This window comes from Vipera ursinii (assembly GCF_947247035.1).
Source record: "Vipera ursinii genome assembly, chromosome: 2".
Taxonomy (NCBI): domain Eukaryota; kingdom Metazoa; phylum Chordata; class Lepidosauria; order Squamata; family Viperidae; genus Vipera; species Vipera ursinii.
This window is the reverse complement of record NC_139513.1, coordinates 106,118,250-106,138,061: the sequence shown is the minus strand read 5'-3', so window position 1 is coordinate 106,138,061 and position 19,812 is coordinate 106,118,250. Positions and strand designations below refer to the sequence as shown.

The 19,812-nt window shown below is 35.8% G+C and overlaps 1 protein-coding gene across 3 annotated transcripts in view; it reads right to left on the bottom strand.

The window, feature by feature from the left end:
• The window catches only part of GABRB2 (gamma-aminobutyric acid type A receptor subunit beta2), a gene marked incomplete at both ends in the record, with an annotated part of 116,000 nt that extends 96,605 nt beyond the window's left edge, over nt 1-19,395 (bottom strand). For all 3 annotated transcript variants that reach the window (XM_083351328.1, XM_083351329.1, XM_083351330.1), the window contains 3 exons: nt 18,086-18,153; nt 19,062-19,153; nt 19,319-19,395. In XM_083351328.1, the coding sequence (XP_083207454.1) occupies nt 18,086-18,153; nt 19,062-19,153; nt 19,319-19,395 (237 nt within the window). The remainder of the gene's footprint in view (nt 1-18,085; nt 18,154-19,061; nt 19,154-19,318) is intronic.
• Nucleotides 19,396-19,812: the final 417 nt, after the last annotated feature.

The window sequence follows — 19,812 nt, the reverse complement described above, 5'->3', positions numbered from 1 at the left end:
AAATGGGGACAATTAACAAAATTGTCCACTCTAGGTGATATAGAAGTTATTTAAGATATCATTCTGGTCTCCTTTGAAAAAAATACAGATTTACACAATATCTATTCATCACTGATTTTATATGTAGTTGGTCAATTTAGGATTAAATTTTAATCACTTGGTAAAAACTGATGAGAACATACATATTTCCATGTACTCTAGTTCCAAAAGTTGATACACTTCCAGAGAAATTTAGAAGTCAGGTTTTAAGTACATCTGAAAAGATGCTTTGATTTCCACATAAAATCACCTGCTAGTCCTAAACATGTTGGAAAATGCAAGGTGAACACTGCAAAAGAAGCAGTCTTCTTTACAGCTAGATGTCCATTCCAATTCCAAAGTTATGTTACTATTAGTGCTGTACAGAGGTCAGATCTGAAGGGTAAAATGTGAAATGGAGAATTTGTGGGTGGCCATATAACCCTTGTCGGGAATATCTTAAATTAAATGTGTCTGGCTCATAGGATCATATATCAGGTACAGAGAGTAACAAAACAAGCTCATAAAAAGAAGCAGCTGCTTTAAACATTCCCAACAGGGATTCAAACTTTAGTTTTTATTAAAAAATGCTAGTCCCTGCTTTTTCTGGGATTTTTTTTTAAGAAATAGAGCTAAAATATAATCATACTAGTCATTCTATACCACTAAATAGATGCCTCCATGCCAAAATGTCAAGTGTGGATATATTCTGTTCTCAAAAGTCAATCTTAATAAGAGGTTCATCAACATGAAATGTTGCACTTCAATTTTTTTGTGTGTCACATGGAAAAACCTTTACTGAAATTTTTATTTTTAATTTGCTTATTGCATATTTATATATGCTAAATGACAGATTAAGTGCTGAATTTCATAACCGAGCCTTCATCCATATGTCTTGAAGAACATATTTCAGCATAATGACATTGAAGTATGACTAGTATCTCATGGCAAAACAAATCTGTGAAGCAATCTACAAATAGCAGGGGATGGGGGAGAGGAGGCCATCTAAAGATAACTGAATACATTCAAAATGTTTTTACATTCAAAAGTTTACCTTAAAAGCAATACAGAATTGTGTTTTGAATAAGCAAATGTACTAGAGATATAAGCAATTGTGACTTAGGTTGTCACTTTGGCTGGCTCAGACTTGGCAGAATTTACCCAACTGCTCAAACTGAGACAGCTAGTAACTATATCATGCATCAGAATGAGGTCACAAGTCACTTGGTTTTCCTCTGCAGTAATTAGGATGAAGTCCCATCTTCTACCCTCCAAAGTTTAAATCCGGTGTTTCTTTTTCCCACCTTTTCCACATTTAAGTGGAAACTTGCTCTGTGTATCTTGTGTCTACTGCCATGTAGCAGTTAATTAATGGCATAGCTTTGGAAAGTTTAGCTCTCAATATATTTCTCACACAGTGGGGAAGATGCCTTTGCCTGCCCCACCACATACAAAGACACCCTGCACAGTCCATTTTTCTTTTTTCTTTTGGTTTTAACATCCTACCAAATTCCTTCTCACTTCTCAGATTGATGAACAGGAAGAGGAAGTCTGACTCTTTAAGTCAGGTCCTTAAACCTCTCCACAGGTGAAGGCTGTGCCTATCTAAGCCCTGTTTCACCTTTTGTGTTCTCACAATGCTGTGGGACAACCATGCAGCTTGGGAAGCCAAACTCCTTAAGGCCATTGCGTGACACTTTTGCAGCATTTCTCCTGGGGCTACAGGCAAGAACCTATCCCTGATGCTGTCCCCAAAGTAATCAGATTCTACCCTTTTGCCAGTGGAAAGGCACACTTTGGTATATAATTCTCCCCTAGTTCCATTTAAAAAAATCGCTTTGCTGCAAGCTCGCATTGTGACGGTTGTTTAAAAAATATGTTTTGTTCCTTGTCCTAAAAGGAAGCTAGCTGCGAGAAGAAAAAGCGAAGGGAAGGAGCAGGGTGTTGACTAATTGCTGTTTTAGCTTCTCTGCCATTGGTGACTTCAAAGAAAAGCATGGTGAGGATAACAGCATGGAGATGCTGCTTACAATTACCAGTAAATGTGAGGAAGAGTTCCCTGACATGCATGTATATACAGTACATGTGGCATGAGTCCAGACTCTGCAGTTTGTAAAATATTCGATCTATGTAACTAATGGCATTAGTGATTTCTCTTCAATTATATTTTCCCCATTTGGTTTATTCCCAAATCTATATTCCTCATTATTAGCGATTGAAAAAGTTGTATACTTTTTCCTTGCTAACCTTTTCTTTTCTTTCTTCCATTAATTGGTTTCCATGTTTTTTGTTTATACTATATCTCAGTTCATTAGGGACCTGTGCTTCCCCTTCTCTGTTAAGTAGTATGTACACAGATACACTAATACAGACAATAAAAACAACAAACAAAAAACCTCTAATGTAACGAAGCTTTTAATTGAGTCCCCGCGTCGGTAAAAAAAACTGGCATTGCTTTTGGTAGATCTTTCTTCCTTCAGTCACATGCTAAACTTCTAATCTATATTAAAGTATTTTAATGCATAGCAGCAATGAGATACATAAATCAGAACAACTTGAAGGAAAAACCTATTTAATATAGTATATTCTCTTTACTGCCTGTCATAGATCAGATGTCAAAATAGAAGTGAAATGTTATCTAGGTTTCTTTCATGCTTCTTTTAAAATGTGAAACGACTGACAGATTTTAAAAAACCTTGTTATTCCAGTTGAAATAAATTTCAACTGTTTCATACTGAAGCAACAGTATGTATATATGTATGTATGTATTGTATATCAGTTAAAATATCCTAGAGGAAGAAAAAAAACAGGAAGGATTGTAAAAATAATACATTGGCCATGCCAGCTTGAAGCATTTGGAGAAGTTTTCATATATATTTTTTATTTATTTTTTAAATTCCATTTATATCCCGCCCTTCTCCGAAGACTCAGGGCGGCTTACAAGCTTAGCAGTAGCCTTCATTCTATGTATATGCCTGCTTATTAGGGCTTTCACACACACCCCAAGCGGCATTATTACAAAGTCAGCTTAATTGCCCCCAACAATCTGTGTCCTCATTTTACCTACCTCGGAAGGATGGAAGGCTGAGTCAACCTTGAGCCTGGTGGGATGCGAACCTGCACTAATTGCAGGCAGCTGGTGTTACTTAAGGAGGCATTAGCCCACTGCTCCACCAAGGAGCAGTGGAGCATATTTGATGATTCATTGCAAAAATATTAAGATATATTTCTCTTTTTCCCCCCAAATGATAAAATAGAAGTGGGAAAATTTAAACTGATGTGAGTTTCAAAAGATGGATGTAGTGAAGGCACAGTCCATAGAAGACAGAAAGATTCTTATGATTAACCATCGGGAGAAAGATATTTGTGTACAGGATCATATTATTTTGGAAGGATTTCATCTGCAGAAATTCAATAATTTTTTTAAAGATGATTGCTGTAACAGAAGTACTTTTCCTAACTTTGACAGCTGTGTAGTACTGGTTAGAAAAGGCTTTCCTAGCCTCAATAATTCATGTTTTAGTCATTTCCTCTTTAGGTAACTGAAATCTGCTTCACCTTATGCTGTCCTTGAAAGGGGTTTACAAGCCATGCCTGTATAAATACTGTATCAAAATTGCTTTCAAGTATGAGTTTTCCAGAAAATGTTATATATCAAACCTACATGAACTCTATTAGCTTTCATTCTGCATTCTATTGCAGCAGAAGTGTTTAATCGAAAAGGCTTTACCAATTTGGAAGTCAGGCTATCCAAAAGTGATCTTTACCCATGCAAGTTGTCCTGTAATTTATAGTTTTCTCTAATTGTTCAGTTTTATTTTTTAAAATGTCAAGGCAGTTTAGATTAGTGTGTATAGCAGAGAAGTGCCTCCTTTGTAGTGAGATCCCAACTATGAAATTACCTTTATTGCAAAATGAAATACTTTTCTTCCTTTTAGTTTTCTATGGTAATTAATTTCTGCTTTGGGGGGGGAGTTGTTAATTATAATTCTGCTATCAAGTTGACTTATTGAATTTATTTTATTTTTTTCTTCATCATCACCACATGGCCTAGCTTGGGTTGAATGGTAATTTAAATAGACCACTTACAAAATTAGCAATGAGCTTTCAATAACCAGCAAAAAATTAATTATCTAAAAATCTAATTATATATTACTAATTGGGAAAGGATGTTAATATATCACTCTGAAAATTACTTGGCTAAACCAGAATATCAAGAAGAAGATGACACTTCTTCTGGGATTTTTCATACTTTTCCTAAAATTATCCAACTGTCCACTTACCCTGCAGGGAGGGTAGACTCTATTAATGCTCAAAATTACGCAATATTCATTCTGTTTTCAATGTTAATACAAGACACAAGGTTATTTAACACAGGTCTCCTAGGAAATGGACCATAGTAACAAACACTGAACATAGGTGTGAGAATTCTCATTCCATGTGAAGAATCTGACCGGTATGCCTTGCAACAATAAGCTACCCATTTCTGCTTCTCCCATTGCTTTTCAGAAGATGTGCCAAGAACATCTAATTATAAATGAGGTAGCACGAACCTGTTCATAATCCAAAACCAATTATTTTCTTGCCAGAGTAGTTTAGCACACCATAATCCTTAGTTAAAATGTTGTCTTATCAGATTCAAGGATATTTTACAAGTGGTCTTGATAGCTAATTTAAACCATCGACAGAAGCAAAAAATTTAAAAGAGCCTGTAGAATGTTATTTTCAGTGAGGTTTGATCCCCAAAACTGAGTTACCATAACATTAACTTGTGTTTAAATCTAATACTATGTTGTGGGAACATGGGTGTTATGGCAGTTCCAATCATATGTTGAGGAGTGTAAGGAGGAGTTTTCCCAACTTGTACTTGTCAAATACATTAAACCAACTCCTAATATTCCCAGTGAGCATAGGCATTAGAATTTCAAAAGTTGAAGTCCAATAAGGAAACAAGTTGTGGAAGACTTTTCTACAAGAACCTGAAATCAAGTACCTCACCTAAAAGATTAGCCAGAGCAATCTGATGGCCCTATTAAGTGCTGTAAACATTATCTGGTTTGCAGCCTCATAGTGCAATTTAGATTATGCCAATGGGATTATGTTGTATATGCAACACATATCCAAAAAAGGATTTATGCGCTGTTTGCCCTCAATGTATTAAAATGAAGGAGTTCCGAATAAAGGGATAGTGAATATTACTACATTCAGTATCAATTACAGCTAATTTCATTGAAGAATGTTTGCTTTCATTTAACTGCATTTCTCCCTTTCCCCCTTTTATCATGATGCATGCAAAATCAATCTTAAAATTTAATCCAAATTATTTGCTGCGACCTTCAAAGCATAGGTATGCATTGTTTGAAGAAAGTGTGGGCATTGTTTATTACTATAGTTTCTTATTTTGTCTCACTACAATCTTAGAAATACATTGAAAGACTGCAGAATGTTTTGGAGAACCTTTTTTTCAAGCAATTGCTATACATGCTGAGCTCTTTTCTTTCCCAGAAAGATACAGCACAAAACCGATGTATGTTATACAACAGGAAGGTACATCTGTACACATAAACATTACTGATGCCTGCACCTCAAGTGTCATTTCATTTTCCTGCCTCAATATATTATTACAACTGAAGTGTGAGAATGAGAGAACAGAAAAGCAGAATTTACAAGCAGGTTTGTATAGAAATTCCTAAATTAAAGTATGTATATATATACAGAAGAAGGAAGCAGAAGCCACCAGCCTGATGATGACGGATGGGATTCCGTCGAAACGTCGCCCCTACACCTTTAGTTCTACGCGGGGAAAAACCCGAATAACCAAAGATGCATATATATATATATATATATATATATATATATATATATATATATATATATATATATATATATATACATATATATATATATATATATATATATATATACATACACACACACACACACACACACACACACACACACACATCTATCTATCTATCTATCTATCTATCTATCTATCTATCTATCTATCTATCACCTTATTTGTAGACTTTGCCTATGTTTGCTATAATCTATAGTAGCTCTTGACACTTCATGCTATGAAGTCTTAGACATGGATCGCAACATGTATCCCCACCCTCGATCGTAATTAAATGTAAATGATACCCTTATTCTTGTATTTACTATGATTCCATCGTATCTTCTCAGAATTAGGACAATTCATCAGCAATATCTGGTTTTGAAATTGAACTAAAGTTAATTGTGGTGCCTCCAGCCTGACCTTCAAGATTCTAATTCTGAATAATCTACCCCAGTGGTTCTCAACCTGTGGTCCACGGACACCTTGGGGGGCCATGATGTCATCACAGGGGGTCCGCAGAGGCTTGAAGAAATAGCAATAGCCATAGCACTTAAACTTATATACCGTTTCACAGTGCTTTGCAGCCCTCTTTAAGCAGTTTACAGAATCAGCATGCCCCCAACAATCTGGGTCCTCACTTTACCGACCTCGGAAGGATGGAGGGCTGAGTCAACCTTGAGGCTCTCAGAATCGAACTCCTGGAGTGAGCAGTGAGTTAGCCTGCAATACTGCATTCTAACCACTGCGCCACCACAACACCATCATGGTGTTATGATTTAAATCAGACATGTCAAACACAAGGCCCGGGGGCCGGATCCGGCCCGCAAAGTGGTTTCATGCGGCCCGCGAAGCCATCCTGGAAACAGTGAGGGAATGGCCCCCACTGCCTTGGTCCTGGCCCAGAGACCCTCCTTCTGCTAGAGACCCTCAGATCTGTCCCAATCCTGCCCAGGCCCCCATAGGCACCCTTGATGCGAATGATGTAGAGCTGGCCACGCCCACCCAGTAGGCCATATGCACTCTAGCCACGCCCACCCAGTAGGCCACGCCCACCCTGGCCATACCCACCCGGCCCCCTAAGGGCAACCGCAATGCTGATGCGGCCCTCAATGAAATTGAGTTTGACACCCCTGATTTAAATCTTGAGTTAAGTCTTGATGGTCCGTGTGGCCACAAAAGGTATTTAAAGGGGGTCTTTGGTAAAACAAAGTTGAGAACGAGTGATCTATCTGGTTCTTTTTCCATTTTCCCCCAGCTATAATTATGAAAGCATGGAGCCCTGCCCTCTCTTTAAAAACCAAACAGAAGGTTTATATTAGTGAGAATGTTCATATTGCTAATGATAAAAGGTTGGCCATTAAAAAAATAAAACCCATTAATAGCAGGAAACAGGCTACAAAAAACATTGAATTACTAGATAGAAAAGAGAGGCAATATGACTAATGCAAAGCTAAATGGATTCTCTGTGCCTATTTTTACTGCAAAAGATGTAGCACAAATTCCTGTGCTTGAACTGACATTTCCAAAAAAATCTAAGCAATGAAGACAAACGATGGCAAACAAAAAAAGTGCAAACTTCTAAATTCTTCTTAATGTAATGACAGGAAAGTTTCACTGAAGATTAAAGAGCATAAATTATGAACAGTTATCCCAGTGCAGTAATGTAATCATTGGAATCCCTCAATGAGCTGTGTGGTGCATGGCATTTTTTAATTTGCTGCTAATTTAATGCAGCACTATGCAATAGCCAGATTTACTGATAACATCAAGTTGTCAAGTGCTTATAAGTAATTACAAGGAACTGCAAAATAATTCAAACAGTTGAAACGAACATTAAAATATGACCCAATGGGGGGAAAAAGAAGAGTGCGAGACAATGCACATTAGATTTCACGTTCTTTGCGCTAATAGGTTTAAACTGGAAATGACAGTTCAAAAAAGAAAAACAGAGATTATAGTGAACAGCTCAATGAAATCAATGACCCAGTATGGGACTGCTCTGAAAAAAAATATGATCAAGGTTCCTGGTACCACTAAATTTTGAAAGAACAATGGAAAGGGGAATCCAAGCAATAAAAGATTTGTCTCCAGCTGGAAGGTTTTGGACTTTTTAAAGTAACCAGGTAGGAAATATGATGGAAGCATATAAAATTATATTAAGGATAGGAAAAGAGACCCCTCAGAAATATCTGTATCTATTTTAGCTATTGATAAAGGTGAAAGTTGCAACACTCAGAACACAGAAAGGAAAACAGTTTATCCAGTTTGGTAGTAGGTTGACTGTCATAATATAAGCTGGCGACCAGGCACCTAGATGGTTTTGAAAGGAAACCAAATAAAGGAATGAATGATCAGAGTACCAATAGCTAATAGCCATGATGGATATTTATTCTGTCCGGTAGAAGAAATAACTTATCTCTGTGTACTGTATCAGTTCCACTTATCATGACCTGTCAGGGCTTTTCCTATCATAAACAGGAATGTTTTCCTTTTGCATCGTCCCTCTTCCACTATTGTGACAGTATTGGATACAGATAATCCCTGACTTACAACCTTTCAATTAATGACCATTTAAAGTTACAACGGTGCTGAAAAATGTGATTTACAACCAGTCCTTGGACTTATGACCATTGCAGCATCCTCCACGGTCACGTGTGATGGTCATTTGCGACCTTTCCACAAGCAAAGTCAATGGGGGAAGATGGATTCATTTAATGACCATGGAGATTTGCTTAACGACAGAAACAAAAAGGTTATAAAATTGGATGCAACTGACTTAATGACGACACTGCTTGGCAACAGAAGATCTAAGCCCAGTTGGGGTTATAATGGTATAATGGTATGCCACAGTACAAACATAAGAAGAGAGGTATTTAGAATAACCTTAGGCAAAATGTGGTCCTTTGGATGGCTTTGCCTAAAGGAAGAGGAAGAAGGAAATGCTGTTGTTGTTGATGATGTTTTTAAGAACACTCCTTTTCCTTTGCCTCTGCTGAATGAAGAGGACGTTGGGGAAGTTAAGGTATAATTAAGCAGGAGGAAATCACCTCCAACTCAGATTTATCCTATATTAAATTCTCAGAACCAGTTCTGGTCTGACCTGGACAAAAATAAAAAGTTTCTGGAGTGAGGAGGCAATTAAAACATAGCTTCATACCTGATGCTATCACAGACAGAAGAATTTAACCAGCATCTATGGGTCTCATGGTTTTATTGTAAACATTCCTGCTAAGGTCCTGAGAACAAAGGCCACTAAGAAATCAAGGCTTCCTCCTAGAGATATCAACATAGGGGTCTGCATCTTCGGAAAGAACTTCAGTAACTTGTGGAAGCAAGTTAAAACTGTTTTTTTCCCCAGAGAGGTCCTTGATATATAGAGTGTTTATATTCAATTTTTGTTTCCTGATCTTTCTCAAGGTGTTTTTGAAGAGAGGTTTGAGAAAAGTTTGCAGTTTCAATTATTTTGAAACAGATAGAATTCAGTTTTTAAATCATTGTAGTTACTGTTTTGTCATATTGCACTGTGCATCCACATGAAGCCTACAAGGTGGGAATTACATTTTTAAAATAGCAGAAATAAAATGAAACATCACATAGTTTTCAAAGCAAGTTGGAATAGATTCACCAAGTGCCACTGTTTTCCAACTTTACTGGACTCAGTGGAAAATTAAATAGTCTATTTTTCTAAGGTTAATTATATACCTTTTCTAAAGCACATCATGTTCTAATTCCTAAAGTGGAAAAGGTCTGGTAAACTAACAGAAGTTAGAACCTAAGGAATGTCCTTTGACTTATCTTGTCTTGCAGTCTCTTCTCTCAGTGGCCAAACAACTAGACAAGAAAGTGCACTAATCTCCCAGCAGATAGTTTTCAAAGGCAGTTATGCTGTCCTCCAGACTATAGACATTAATCCTCATGATTTTCATAAATTGGTCCAATGCTGTTTTGAAGCCAGCCTACTACAATTCCCGCTAAACAAAAAAAACCCCATAATTTTCACTCATGGTCAAGTGTTATCCAGGCCTTCTTACACATATTCTGAGTCTTGAAATATTCTTAAGCTAATTACTTCTTAAGTTGCCTACTTCTCTAAAAAGTATTTTAAGAATGTGGAATCTCCATGTAATTCTTCCTTCTAGTTCCCCATCTGCTTTCTATAATTTTTCCCCCTTTGATTTGCTTCATTAGTTTCAATGTTAAACCTTAGATTCAGGTAATTGTATTTTATTTTAATAAATTAAAATAAGATATGCTGTTTTGCCCACATAAACAACTTCTGTCACTCCTGTTTCAGTGTCTTTTTTTTAAAAGTGCATTTAAAAAGAAACAAAAATCATGATTACTACCACTACTTGTATTGTAAGGTTAGAGAGCCAGTTTGGTGTACTGATGATGGCATCAGGTTTAAAATTCAGAGAGTGTGAGTTCAAGTCCCACCAAGACAGAAAGCCAGTTGGGTGTCCTTGGGCCAGTCACTTTCTCTCAGCCCTAGCAAAGAGGCAACAGCAACTTCTGAAAAATCATGTCAAGAAAAATGCAGGAATATGTCCAGGCAATCCTGCAGAAATAGACATGATTGAATTGAATAAAAAGAACTTGTAAGGTTCGCATCCCACCAGGCTCAAGGTTGATTCAGCCTTCCATCCTTCCGAGGTAGGTAAAATGAGGACCCAGATTGTTGGGGGCAATTAAGCTGGCTTTGTAAGAATGCCGCTTGGGGTGTGTGTGAAAGCCCTAATAAGCAGGCATATACATAGAATGAAGACTACTGCTAAGCTTGTAAGCCGCCCTGAGTCTTCGGACAAGGGCGGGATATAAATGGAATTAAAATAAAAAAATAAAATAAAATAAATAAGGTTAACAGAATCTTGCAAGTCTGAAAGCATTTCTCCCCTTCCTTGTTTTTATCTTCCAGATAATTGCAGAGGTCCCTTCTGAGACACTTTCTCAATCCTTTGTTGGATTGGGATTATCTCTTGTCTAACCATTGCCCTGACTGTGGCTCCTCTTCCTCTCTCCCAAGGTTATTCTCACAGTCCATTTTAGCTACAGTAAGAAGTTTCAAATTCAACACAGCTCTTCATTTCACCTGGACTGGAAAAATTTGCAACCAGAAAAAAATGTTATCTAGTTATCTACCTGAAGTCATGGATTTATTAACAGATATGGTTTACATGGCCACCTGCCTCACACACGTGACTGGGCAGTGATCACCCTCTGAGGAGGATAAATGAAACTACATGCGTTGGAAAAAGTCATTTATATTTGAGCATATGAAATCAAGATCCAGCTGTGAGAACAAAAAGAAGAGAATTGAAATGCTATATGAAAATGAAGGATTTTGTGAAGTTCTACGTATTTCAGACCAAATTTCTATCCAGTGGCTCTTATTTCTCCAAACTGGTCCATACTATCTGTATAAAAAAATGAGCAAGTACAGTCCTTTAAAATTGCTTAAATCCTACTAAATAGTAGTATGAAAGCCTCTTTGCTTTGTATTGTATATCAACTGATTGACAGAAGCCCAACTGTCATTATTTTTCTGGCTGACATTTCTCCACTCACCAATTAAAGTGCAGAATGGGACAACTCCCCATTAAAGTGAGCGTTCCAATCTCCCCTGGCATCTCAGGAATTTGAAGAGGAACTGGGACAGAAGAATTTGCAGATTCTAGCCAATGAGTTTCACACAACCCAGATTAAGCCACCTGCAAGAATATTTCATAATCTATTCTGGTATTATTCATTGTTGGGGTTCCTTCGCTGAATAGTTCTAATTTATGTTTCATAACAAACCTGCCCACAAATAATGTTGGATAATCATGCTATCAAAGTAACAATGTAAAAACATAGCTTCCACTTTTCAAGTAATAATACACTTCCAGGAAGCCAACCAAGTTAAGTTAATAGGAAGTAAGTTGCTGCCTATGGATTCGTTTAAAATAAGCCCATTAGTCTCTATATTGACACAGGAGAATTCGTAATCCTATTAACTACTCAGCTGTTTTATAATATATGATAGTGTATGAAATTATATACTATAGTTCTAACCAAATGCCACATTATTCTAGCATTAAACATTCTGATTCAATTACTTTTCAGAAACAACATTGAAGCAAAATATGCAGTGAGTCCCATTCCATCAATAATAAGATCTTTCTCTTTCCACATTTAAACTCACTCCTCTCTCTCTCTCTTTCATCACAACATCAGCTTTGGTAGACCACATTCACTAAACCTGACTCTTTAAGTGTTGTCGTACATAATACTCAAGAATGGCTTTGTCAATACTTATAGTTTATAAAATCATGATGATTGCTTTCAAATCAACTTTGTTTTCACTCCTGGTGACTCCCTGGACTAGTCTCTGCAGTTTACTTGTTAAGATTTCAGAAGCAGTGTGCCATTGCTTTCTTCTGAGGGTTGACAGGAAGAGATTGGTCCAAGGTCAACCAGCTGGTTTAGTGCCTAAGATAGGACTAAGGCAGGACTAGAACTCACTGTACCTTAACCATTACATGAAACTGACTCTGGGAGTTAATTATTAGTGTGTATATTTCAAATCTAACTTCACTGTTTATGTTCTATTCACACACACATAAATGCACAGATTTCTGTTGCAAGATTGACTTGCCTTCATGCACTATGTATCATAAAATACATTTAGTCCTGATAATAATGATGGGATTTGTGATTGTTAATAAATGACAATTGATAACTCTGAGTCCTCACAATAACTCTCATTCCATGATAACCCTAGGTCTGTGTCCACAATAGATACGTTTTACCTTGTTTATTTCAAAAAATGCTCTGTAAAGATGGAAAAATCTGAAATCATCAAGCTATATTATGCTAAGTGGGATAAAAGCAAAGTTGACCTTGAATATACCATTATTCCTATTTAATGCTTAGAGGAAACTTAAATTTCAAGGTATTTCCTCTTCCAGTTATTTGAAAACAAGAAGGCAGGTTTATCTTTGATGGAAAAAAGCTGGGGGGAGGGTTAAAAAAATAGAGGGGAAAAAATGAGGACACATGAAAGGAGCTTTTTATTCTCTGTCTGCTGATACTATGAACTAGTAGAACAATAGTGATTTTTCCGCCCAGAAGCAATTATTTTATTCATTTCATTTGATGTATCTCATGTTTTGTTTTGCAGCTCATAGCTGGTGAAAGCAACACCTAGAAGGCTTTGTATGACCAAATCTCAAGGACTCATATAAAAGAGACCAGGTGAGAAAGTCAACTCATTCTTAATATAGTTAGCTTTAAATCTGTATCTCATAAAAATAAAACTAATTTGCACCACATATTTATTATAAAACAGATGAATTACTATGAGCTGAACTGGAATAAAAATACATTTATTAAGCTAATGGATGTATTTGTATATATCTGGCAAAATACTATCTCAATGTCTTTTTATGAATAAATTGGTATCAATAAATTGGTAGAAGCTGGATTTAAAGTTAAAACCTCCCATTTTTAAAATCTGGTTGGTCAAAGGTAAATAAAATGTAACAATTGCATTTAATAATTAACAGAATATATTTTTTATAGTTTGGTCATCATGTGATATGCCCAAATACCATAAAATAAAGAAATATTCAGTGGAATGGAACTGTAACCTTAAAAGAAAATATACAATAATTAGAGTAAAAAAACCCTAGTCTCTCACGAAACCAAGCAAAGCTATTTTGGCATATTATTGGCATTTGAAGTAGAAGCTGAAAATAGTTGCAACAATCTGTTGGGCCACCAATTCCTCATTTTAAGTATATGAGAATTATTTCAGACAACACAAATCCTCTTTTTGTGCAGTGAAATGCCACCTCCACAAAATTAATAGAGAAGGAATTATTTTGCATACAATGCAACTTAACCCAATGTTTTCTTAAACTTCGAAGATGGATTTGCATGCATAATAGAGAAGAACATGTAGCCTCTTAAAAAAATCTATATTTAGAAAGAAGAGAGAAAAGATAATGAAGAATTCTTGAATACGAAAGGCATTATTTTTTCTTCTTTTTCAAAATCTCAGCAATTTAATGATACAATAGTAATATTTTAAAATAGCATACCAATAAGTGAAAATATAGCACAGCAAAGGGTCAGGAATGGCTCTAAATTGCTCTGTCTATATCTAGACTACTTCAGCCTCCCTTGTATTCAGTGATTAAGTCCATTTGGCCACAGTTCTACATAATTCTCTCTCTCCCCCCCCCTTTTCCTAAACTAGTCAAAAAAGCCTGCATTTCTAAGTATTACTTCTCTGAATATATGAACTTGCTAAGAAATTTCTGAGATAAGATATATTTTCAGGAAGATCCCATCAGACATTGTAAATTATGAGCTTTATTCTGGTTTTATGGTCACACTATTTTATTCCAACGGAGACCTGTAAAAAATGTCTCAGATATCTCTTGCAAAATGTACAACCTCAATCTAAAATACACATATTAAAATAGGTCCCCTATGCGAGAATGGAAAAACAGATTTGATTATTGTCCCAAGTTGTTTTTTTTTTTAAGATCATACATTTTTACATAGAAAAGGTTTATTCCAGGGGGGAAAATACTCTTGGGAAAAAACCAAAACATGTGGGTTGTTAGCAAAAAATAACATAAAAAATAAAAACCTTAAATTAATGTAGTTAATTTACACTTGTTGAAATTCTTGTTGATACTGAATGTTATCAATGTTAAAATATTGCAACTGCTAAAGATATTATAATTGCTTTTGACAATTGTATTTAGGAGAAATGACTATTTGTTGTACTAAATTACTTACATGCTACTTCAAATGTATCTTCAACACATTCTTGTATATAATCGCTAAATGCCCTTGACAATCAATATAACTTGAGATAGAAAGTTTATTTATGTTTCTGCATGAACACAGATGCTCAAATATATATGAGAAGCATCTTCTTAACTTCTTTGAGCAAGACTATGTAAACAGTAAATTAATGCCAACATTAAATGATAATAAATAACCTTTATAGCTGTGGTTGGCAATTGACTATGGACAGAAAGGTGCCTCTAGAATATTATCTTGCATATGCTTGTCAAGGTCCTCTAAAAAGGATTTAGGTGTGACCCAGAAGGAATCAGTCATTAAGAATGTGTGAGTTTGGATCAATAGGTTTAGATTATAATGCATTTATGATTTTATATACTAACCGTGTAGGCATGTAGTGATATCTTTTTGTACATTTCAAGGGAAAATGATTTAGGAGTAATCTTCCCATGTGAAGAGAATTTGGTTGGACAAATTGAATTTAGAACTTGGAGATCTGATGAAATTAGCTTTTCACCTACACTGATTCTTTAGCTAGAGTAGAATACAGTGGAATCAAATGAAATCTACATTCTAGTATGCCTTTCTTAGAAATTTTACTGCATCTTTTTTAGTAAAAAAGATTTAATAGAAAATATGTGATTGCTCATATCTGTGGCAGCCATTTTTTTAAACAAAACAAAACCTGAAATGTGCCCATAACCTAAAGGTTGAAGGCTACTGTGTTATCTAAGAGGTTTGGGCTGGTGATGGAAGAGATTAATCATTATTATAAACTTATAAACAATGGTTTTTTTCTTAAGAAAGGGGGGATCAGGTAAAGATGTCGATTGCTTTATATGGTGTTGTCAGAAACAACCATAGATTTATATTACGGTAACTCCTCTACTTTTTATACAAAACAAAATAAGAATGTATTCATTTACTGGTGAGTAAGTATATTGGTCAAAGTGATGCTGACTTTTAAGTAAATATTCCTAGAGGTAACTTCCAAAATTTCAAAACATCTATTTTGTCATATAGGCTAAGGTTCACTGATATCAACCAATAAGAAGGCAATCTATATCTGAAATGGTATAGGGTTTCCTGCCTGAGCAGGGGTTAGATTAGAAGACCTCCAAGGTCCCTTCCAACTTTATTATTATTATTATTATTATTATTATTATTATTATTATTATTATTATTATTATTATTATTATTATTATTTGTTGTTGTTGTTTTGTTGTTGTTATTCCTTATAAAGTTTAACATTCTATTATAGCACTGCCAAGGTTTAGGAACATACTATCATTACTGCGAAGGAAATATACTGTAAGTGAAATGTGAATCAAGCAGATCACCCACTATTATTCTTGCTCCTGAAAAAAAAAAGTTTGATACAAGAACAACACCACTCTTATATTAAGCAAGCCTCTGTATGACCTCTTAGATTCGCATAAATTCACTATAGCCAATATAGTCTATACCCAATAGGTTCTCCCTGAATTTTGTCCTTAGCCATGGTAAGAAATTAAGGGTAATTAATGTAAAAATATGATTTTTCTCCTCAGTCCTTTCCTCACATAAGCACAAGTTCTTTACATTGAATTTATATCACACTTTAGAATTCATTAGCATTCGTGTTTAAGCTTACCTAAGAGCTGAAAGTAGCTTTGAATCTGAATTAACAGCAACTTCAATTTAACTATGATACATGTGGGTGTAACTATAACCTTTAACTATGGATAAAGTCAGTAGAGAAAAGTTCAGCATGGCAAAAGAGTTGTTTGTGAAGAAAGGATTTAATGATCCATAGATTGTGCCAAATCTGAAATTAGTGTAAGGAATCTTTTTTTTTTTTTGCACACAGACATATTTCAACTCTAAATGACTTTACGAAAGAAATGAATCTAGTAGAGATGAAATAATTTGGAACATCAAAGACCTTGCATGAATAAAATTTAACATTAGCACAAGGATTTAGAGATGCATTTGATAATGTATCTTTTATACAATCTGTACTATAAAGACTTATTAATAAGTGGCTGTATATTTTTTGTAAAAAAATTGTTCTTCCACTCTTTAGAATACAGCACAGTAGTTACTGAAAGTGTTCATTAATGTCAAGTCAGTATTCTAAATAAATATTAGAAATATAGATATTTTGAAAAATACAAATTGAGCATTTTGTGTTAACTCTGATTTAGCTTTCACAAAAGTTCATGTTATTTTAATTTGCTTTAGATTAGACTTTGCCTTCTTGCCAGTATGTAGGCTTGCATGTTTCACAGTTCCTTAGTCATTGCCAAATTGCTTATTTTTTGAAAAATCTGGTAATTGAAAAGCTTTGTAAAAAGATTTATGCTGTCTTCACTATATCAGCAAGAATATTAACTTCTCAATAATTTTTGTTTCAGAAAACTAACATCCTACTGGTAACCAAAATTATGTTTAAATGGCTTGTGTAAAAACAAAGCACTATGTCTCTGCTAGAACATGCTACAAAAATCACTCTTATTTTTTTACAGTCTTTACAAATTGCTTTGTCACCATAAAAACTGGAATTTCCAATAAAAGCTTGACTCCGCAAGCAAGCTGAATTTTATTCCAAAATGCACAAACACTCATTCTTCCACTTCTATATCCAATGGTAATCCTGTATACTTCAAAACTAGCAACACATATATAAAATATTGAAACAGTCAACTCTAATCTCATTTTCCCCTCAACAACATTCTAAAATAATCACATACGTGATTTCAAAGAGTGAACAAAAATGCTACAGAAATACAAGATGCAGTGCACAGTTGTGTCAGCAGGGGGCAATCCTGCATGAGCAAAAAGTGGCCAGAATTGTTCCCTTAGGACTCTCTTTAACTGTTATGTCTGAAATGGTATCTGCTAAATATTACAACTGTCAATACATCTGACCAGCTTTTTACACTCTATAAATCATAATAGTTAAACAATCCCAATATAATAAAATGGCAAACATTCATTTGAAAAAAAAAAGAATGCATTTCAAATGTCCTTGTGAAGCCTCTCAAATTCATTTACTCTTGGTTTGCGTGTGAATATGTGTACGTATATGTCTATTATTGTTCAATATTATTTGAAATGCAAAATGCAGCCAAAGATATTGTTATTCCTTAAAATCCACTGGTCACAGTTTTCATATTCAGGAATCACAGGTAGCCCTAAATCAATGCACTGAGTCATATGAGAGGCAGAGAGAGAGAGAGAGGCAGAGAGAGAGAGGGGGGGGGACACCAGATACTGGGGAGGGGGTAGAAAAGGGATGGCCTAAAACATTGCTGCCAATGTAAATAAAAGGTGCAAAAAATACAGAACTTTCATTGGTTCCCCTTCCCTGTAACAGGATGTAATATATTCTAGACCTTAATAAAATATAGAAGGTGGAGATGGGTGAGAGTGAGCTGAAGTACTCACCATATTGACTTCTGACACCATGTCTATGCTGGCAATGTCTATGTTCATGCCAACCGCCACAGGAGGACCTGCAACATAAGACGGTCTGCACTGTGATCTTTAGCCATTTAACTCATTTCAGGGAAGATTAGCTCAGACTCAAGAAGGGGTGGGGCACAAGGACTTCTCAGTCTTAGTTACCCCCTTCCAGGGTCTCTCTCAGTAGCAGGAAGGCTTTATGTAACTAGCACACATGCTTATACCTTCTGCCCTATAGGTGTGCTACATTAATAACAGGGTGAAGGGTCTTTTCAGTTGGCCAGACAGAAGGAGACCCAACCAACTAGAGGAAATTAGGAGGACTTTAAAGCAAGTAGGGCTTTGATTCCTGCTTGCCGTGTGGACTCATCCTGGTGAACAGAGTCTTGCAAAGCGTAAAGTCAACCCATCCTAAATTCCAAACTATTCTCTTAACTGAATGTTCTCTTGGTGTGTATTCCAAGGGACTCTAATTTAAATTTAGGTTTAAAACATTGCAGACACGTGCACATGGAAAGATGTTTCTGAAAGTCCATGGTTGGTTGAGTGACAAGTACATTCACTTTGCAGTTTAAAATACTCATTGTATTTGCACTTTAAAATACTCATTGTAACCACAGGCATAGATAGTTTCATGAATGAGCACTGGATAAACTTAGGACATTAACATCTCAATAAACCTAATTAAAGTTTAAATTACAGAGAGCAATGTACACTGCCTGCCAACACATATTCCTACAATGAGGCCAATTACACACACACACACATGCACACACGGCATTGTATGTTAAAGAAAATTGGAGAACATCGACTTAACTTGGAGAAACCTTCAGAAATCACAATTCCCGTGCATTAGAGAGAGGCAGCTCCCTGACAATGTTTGAAACAGGCACTCACAACCCAGAGCATGGCAGCCTGGGTGTGCAGCAAGATTCTTCCACAAAAGCAATCGAATTACCTCCAAAATCTGGCCTCAGTCGAATGTCGTAGCCTTTCAGCAATCTATCCACAGTCTCTTTTACTAGGGACATATTGCTAGGATCATTAGCACTAAAGAGAGACAGAGAAAAATACATCAATACAGAGACATTTTCTGTTTTGTCTCTCTCTCCCCCTCAAAATGCATTTTGCACCTCCAGTTTAACGGAAGCATACAATACATTTCAAAGTGAAGGACTGGGGGGGGAACATAGAAGAGAATCTTTAATCACTTACCTCTGTGCACAAACCACTGTTATTATAAAGGGCAACGACCAAATCCCAAAGCAACCTTTTTTCCGAACTCTCAGCATCCCTTTAGCTTTTGATAGGATTTTAGGGTTTCAGTAGAAGAGAAGAAGAGATCCAACTTATTCTAGCCAGTGCAGTAATTCTAATGTGGAACGCATGCGCACGGTGTACCACAACATCAAAAGGAGCAGTGGTTGATGCTGGAGATGGTGCAAATTTCCTTGCCAAAAGAGAAAGAGGGAAGGAAGGAAGGAAGGAAGGAAAAAAAAATTAAAGGGGAAGAAAGAAATGCATCATTTAAAAGAGAGTAAGGCACAAGAGGCTAAACGGCATTTTGTTCCCCTTCTGAGTTTTACAATGGATGGGTTGCACTATAGCAACCCCAGAAGTTTCAAGAGTTGCAGGCTACAGTAGTTTTGCAACCTAATTTAAAAGAAAGAAACGTGCAACATCAAATTAGGACTTAAGAGGGAAAAAGG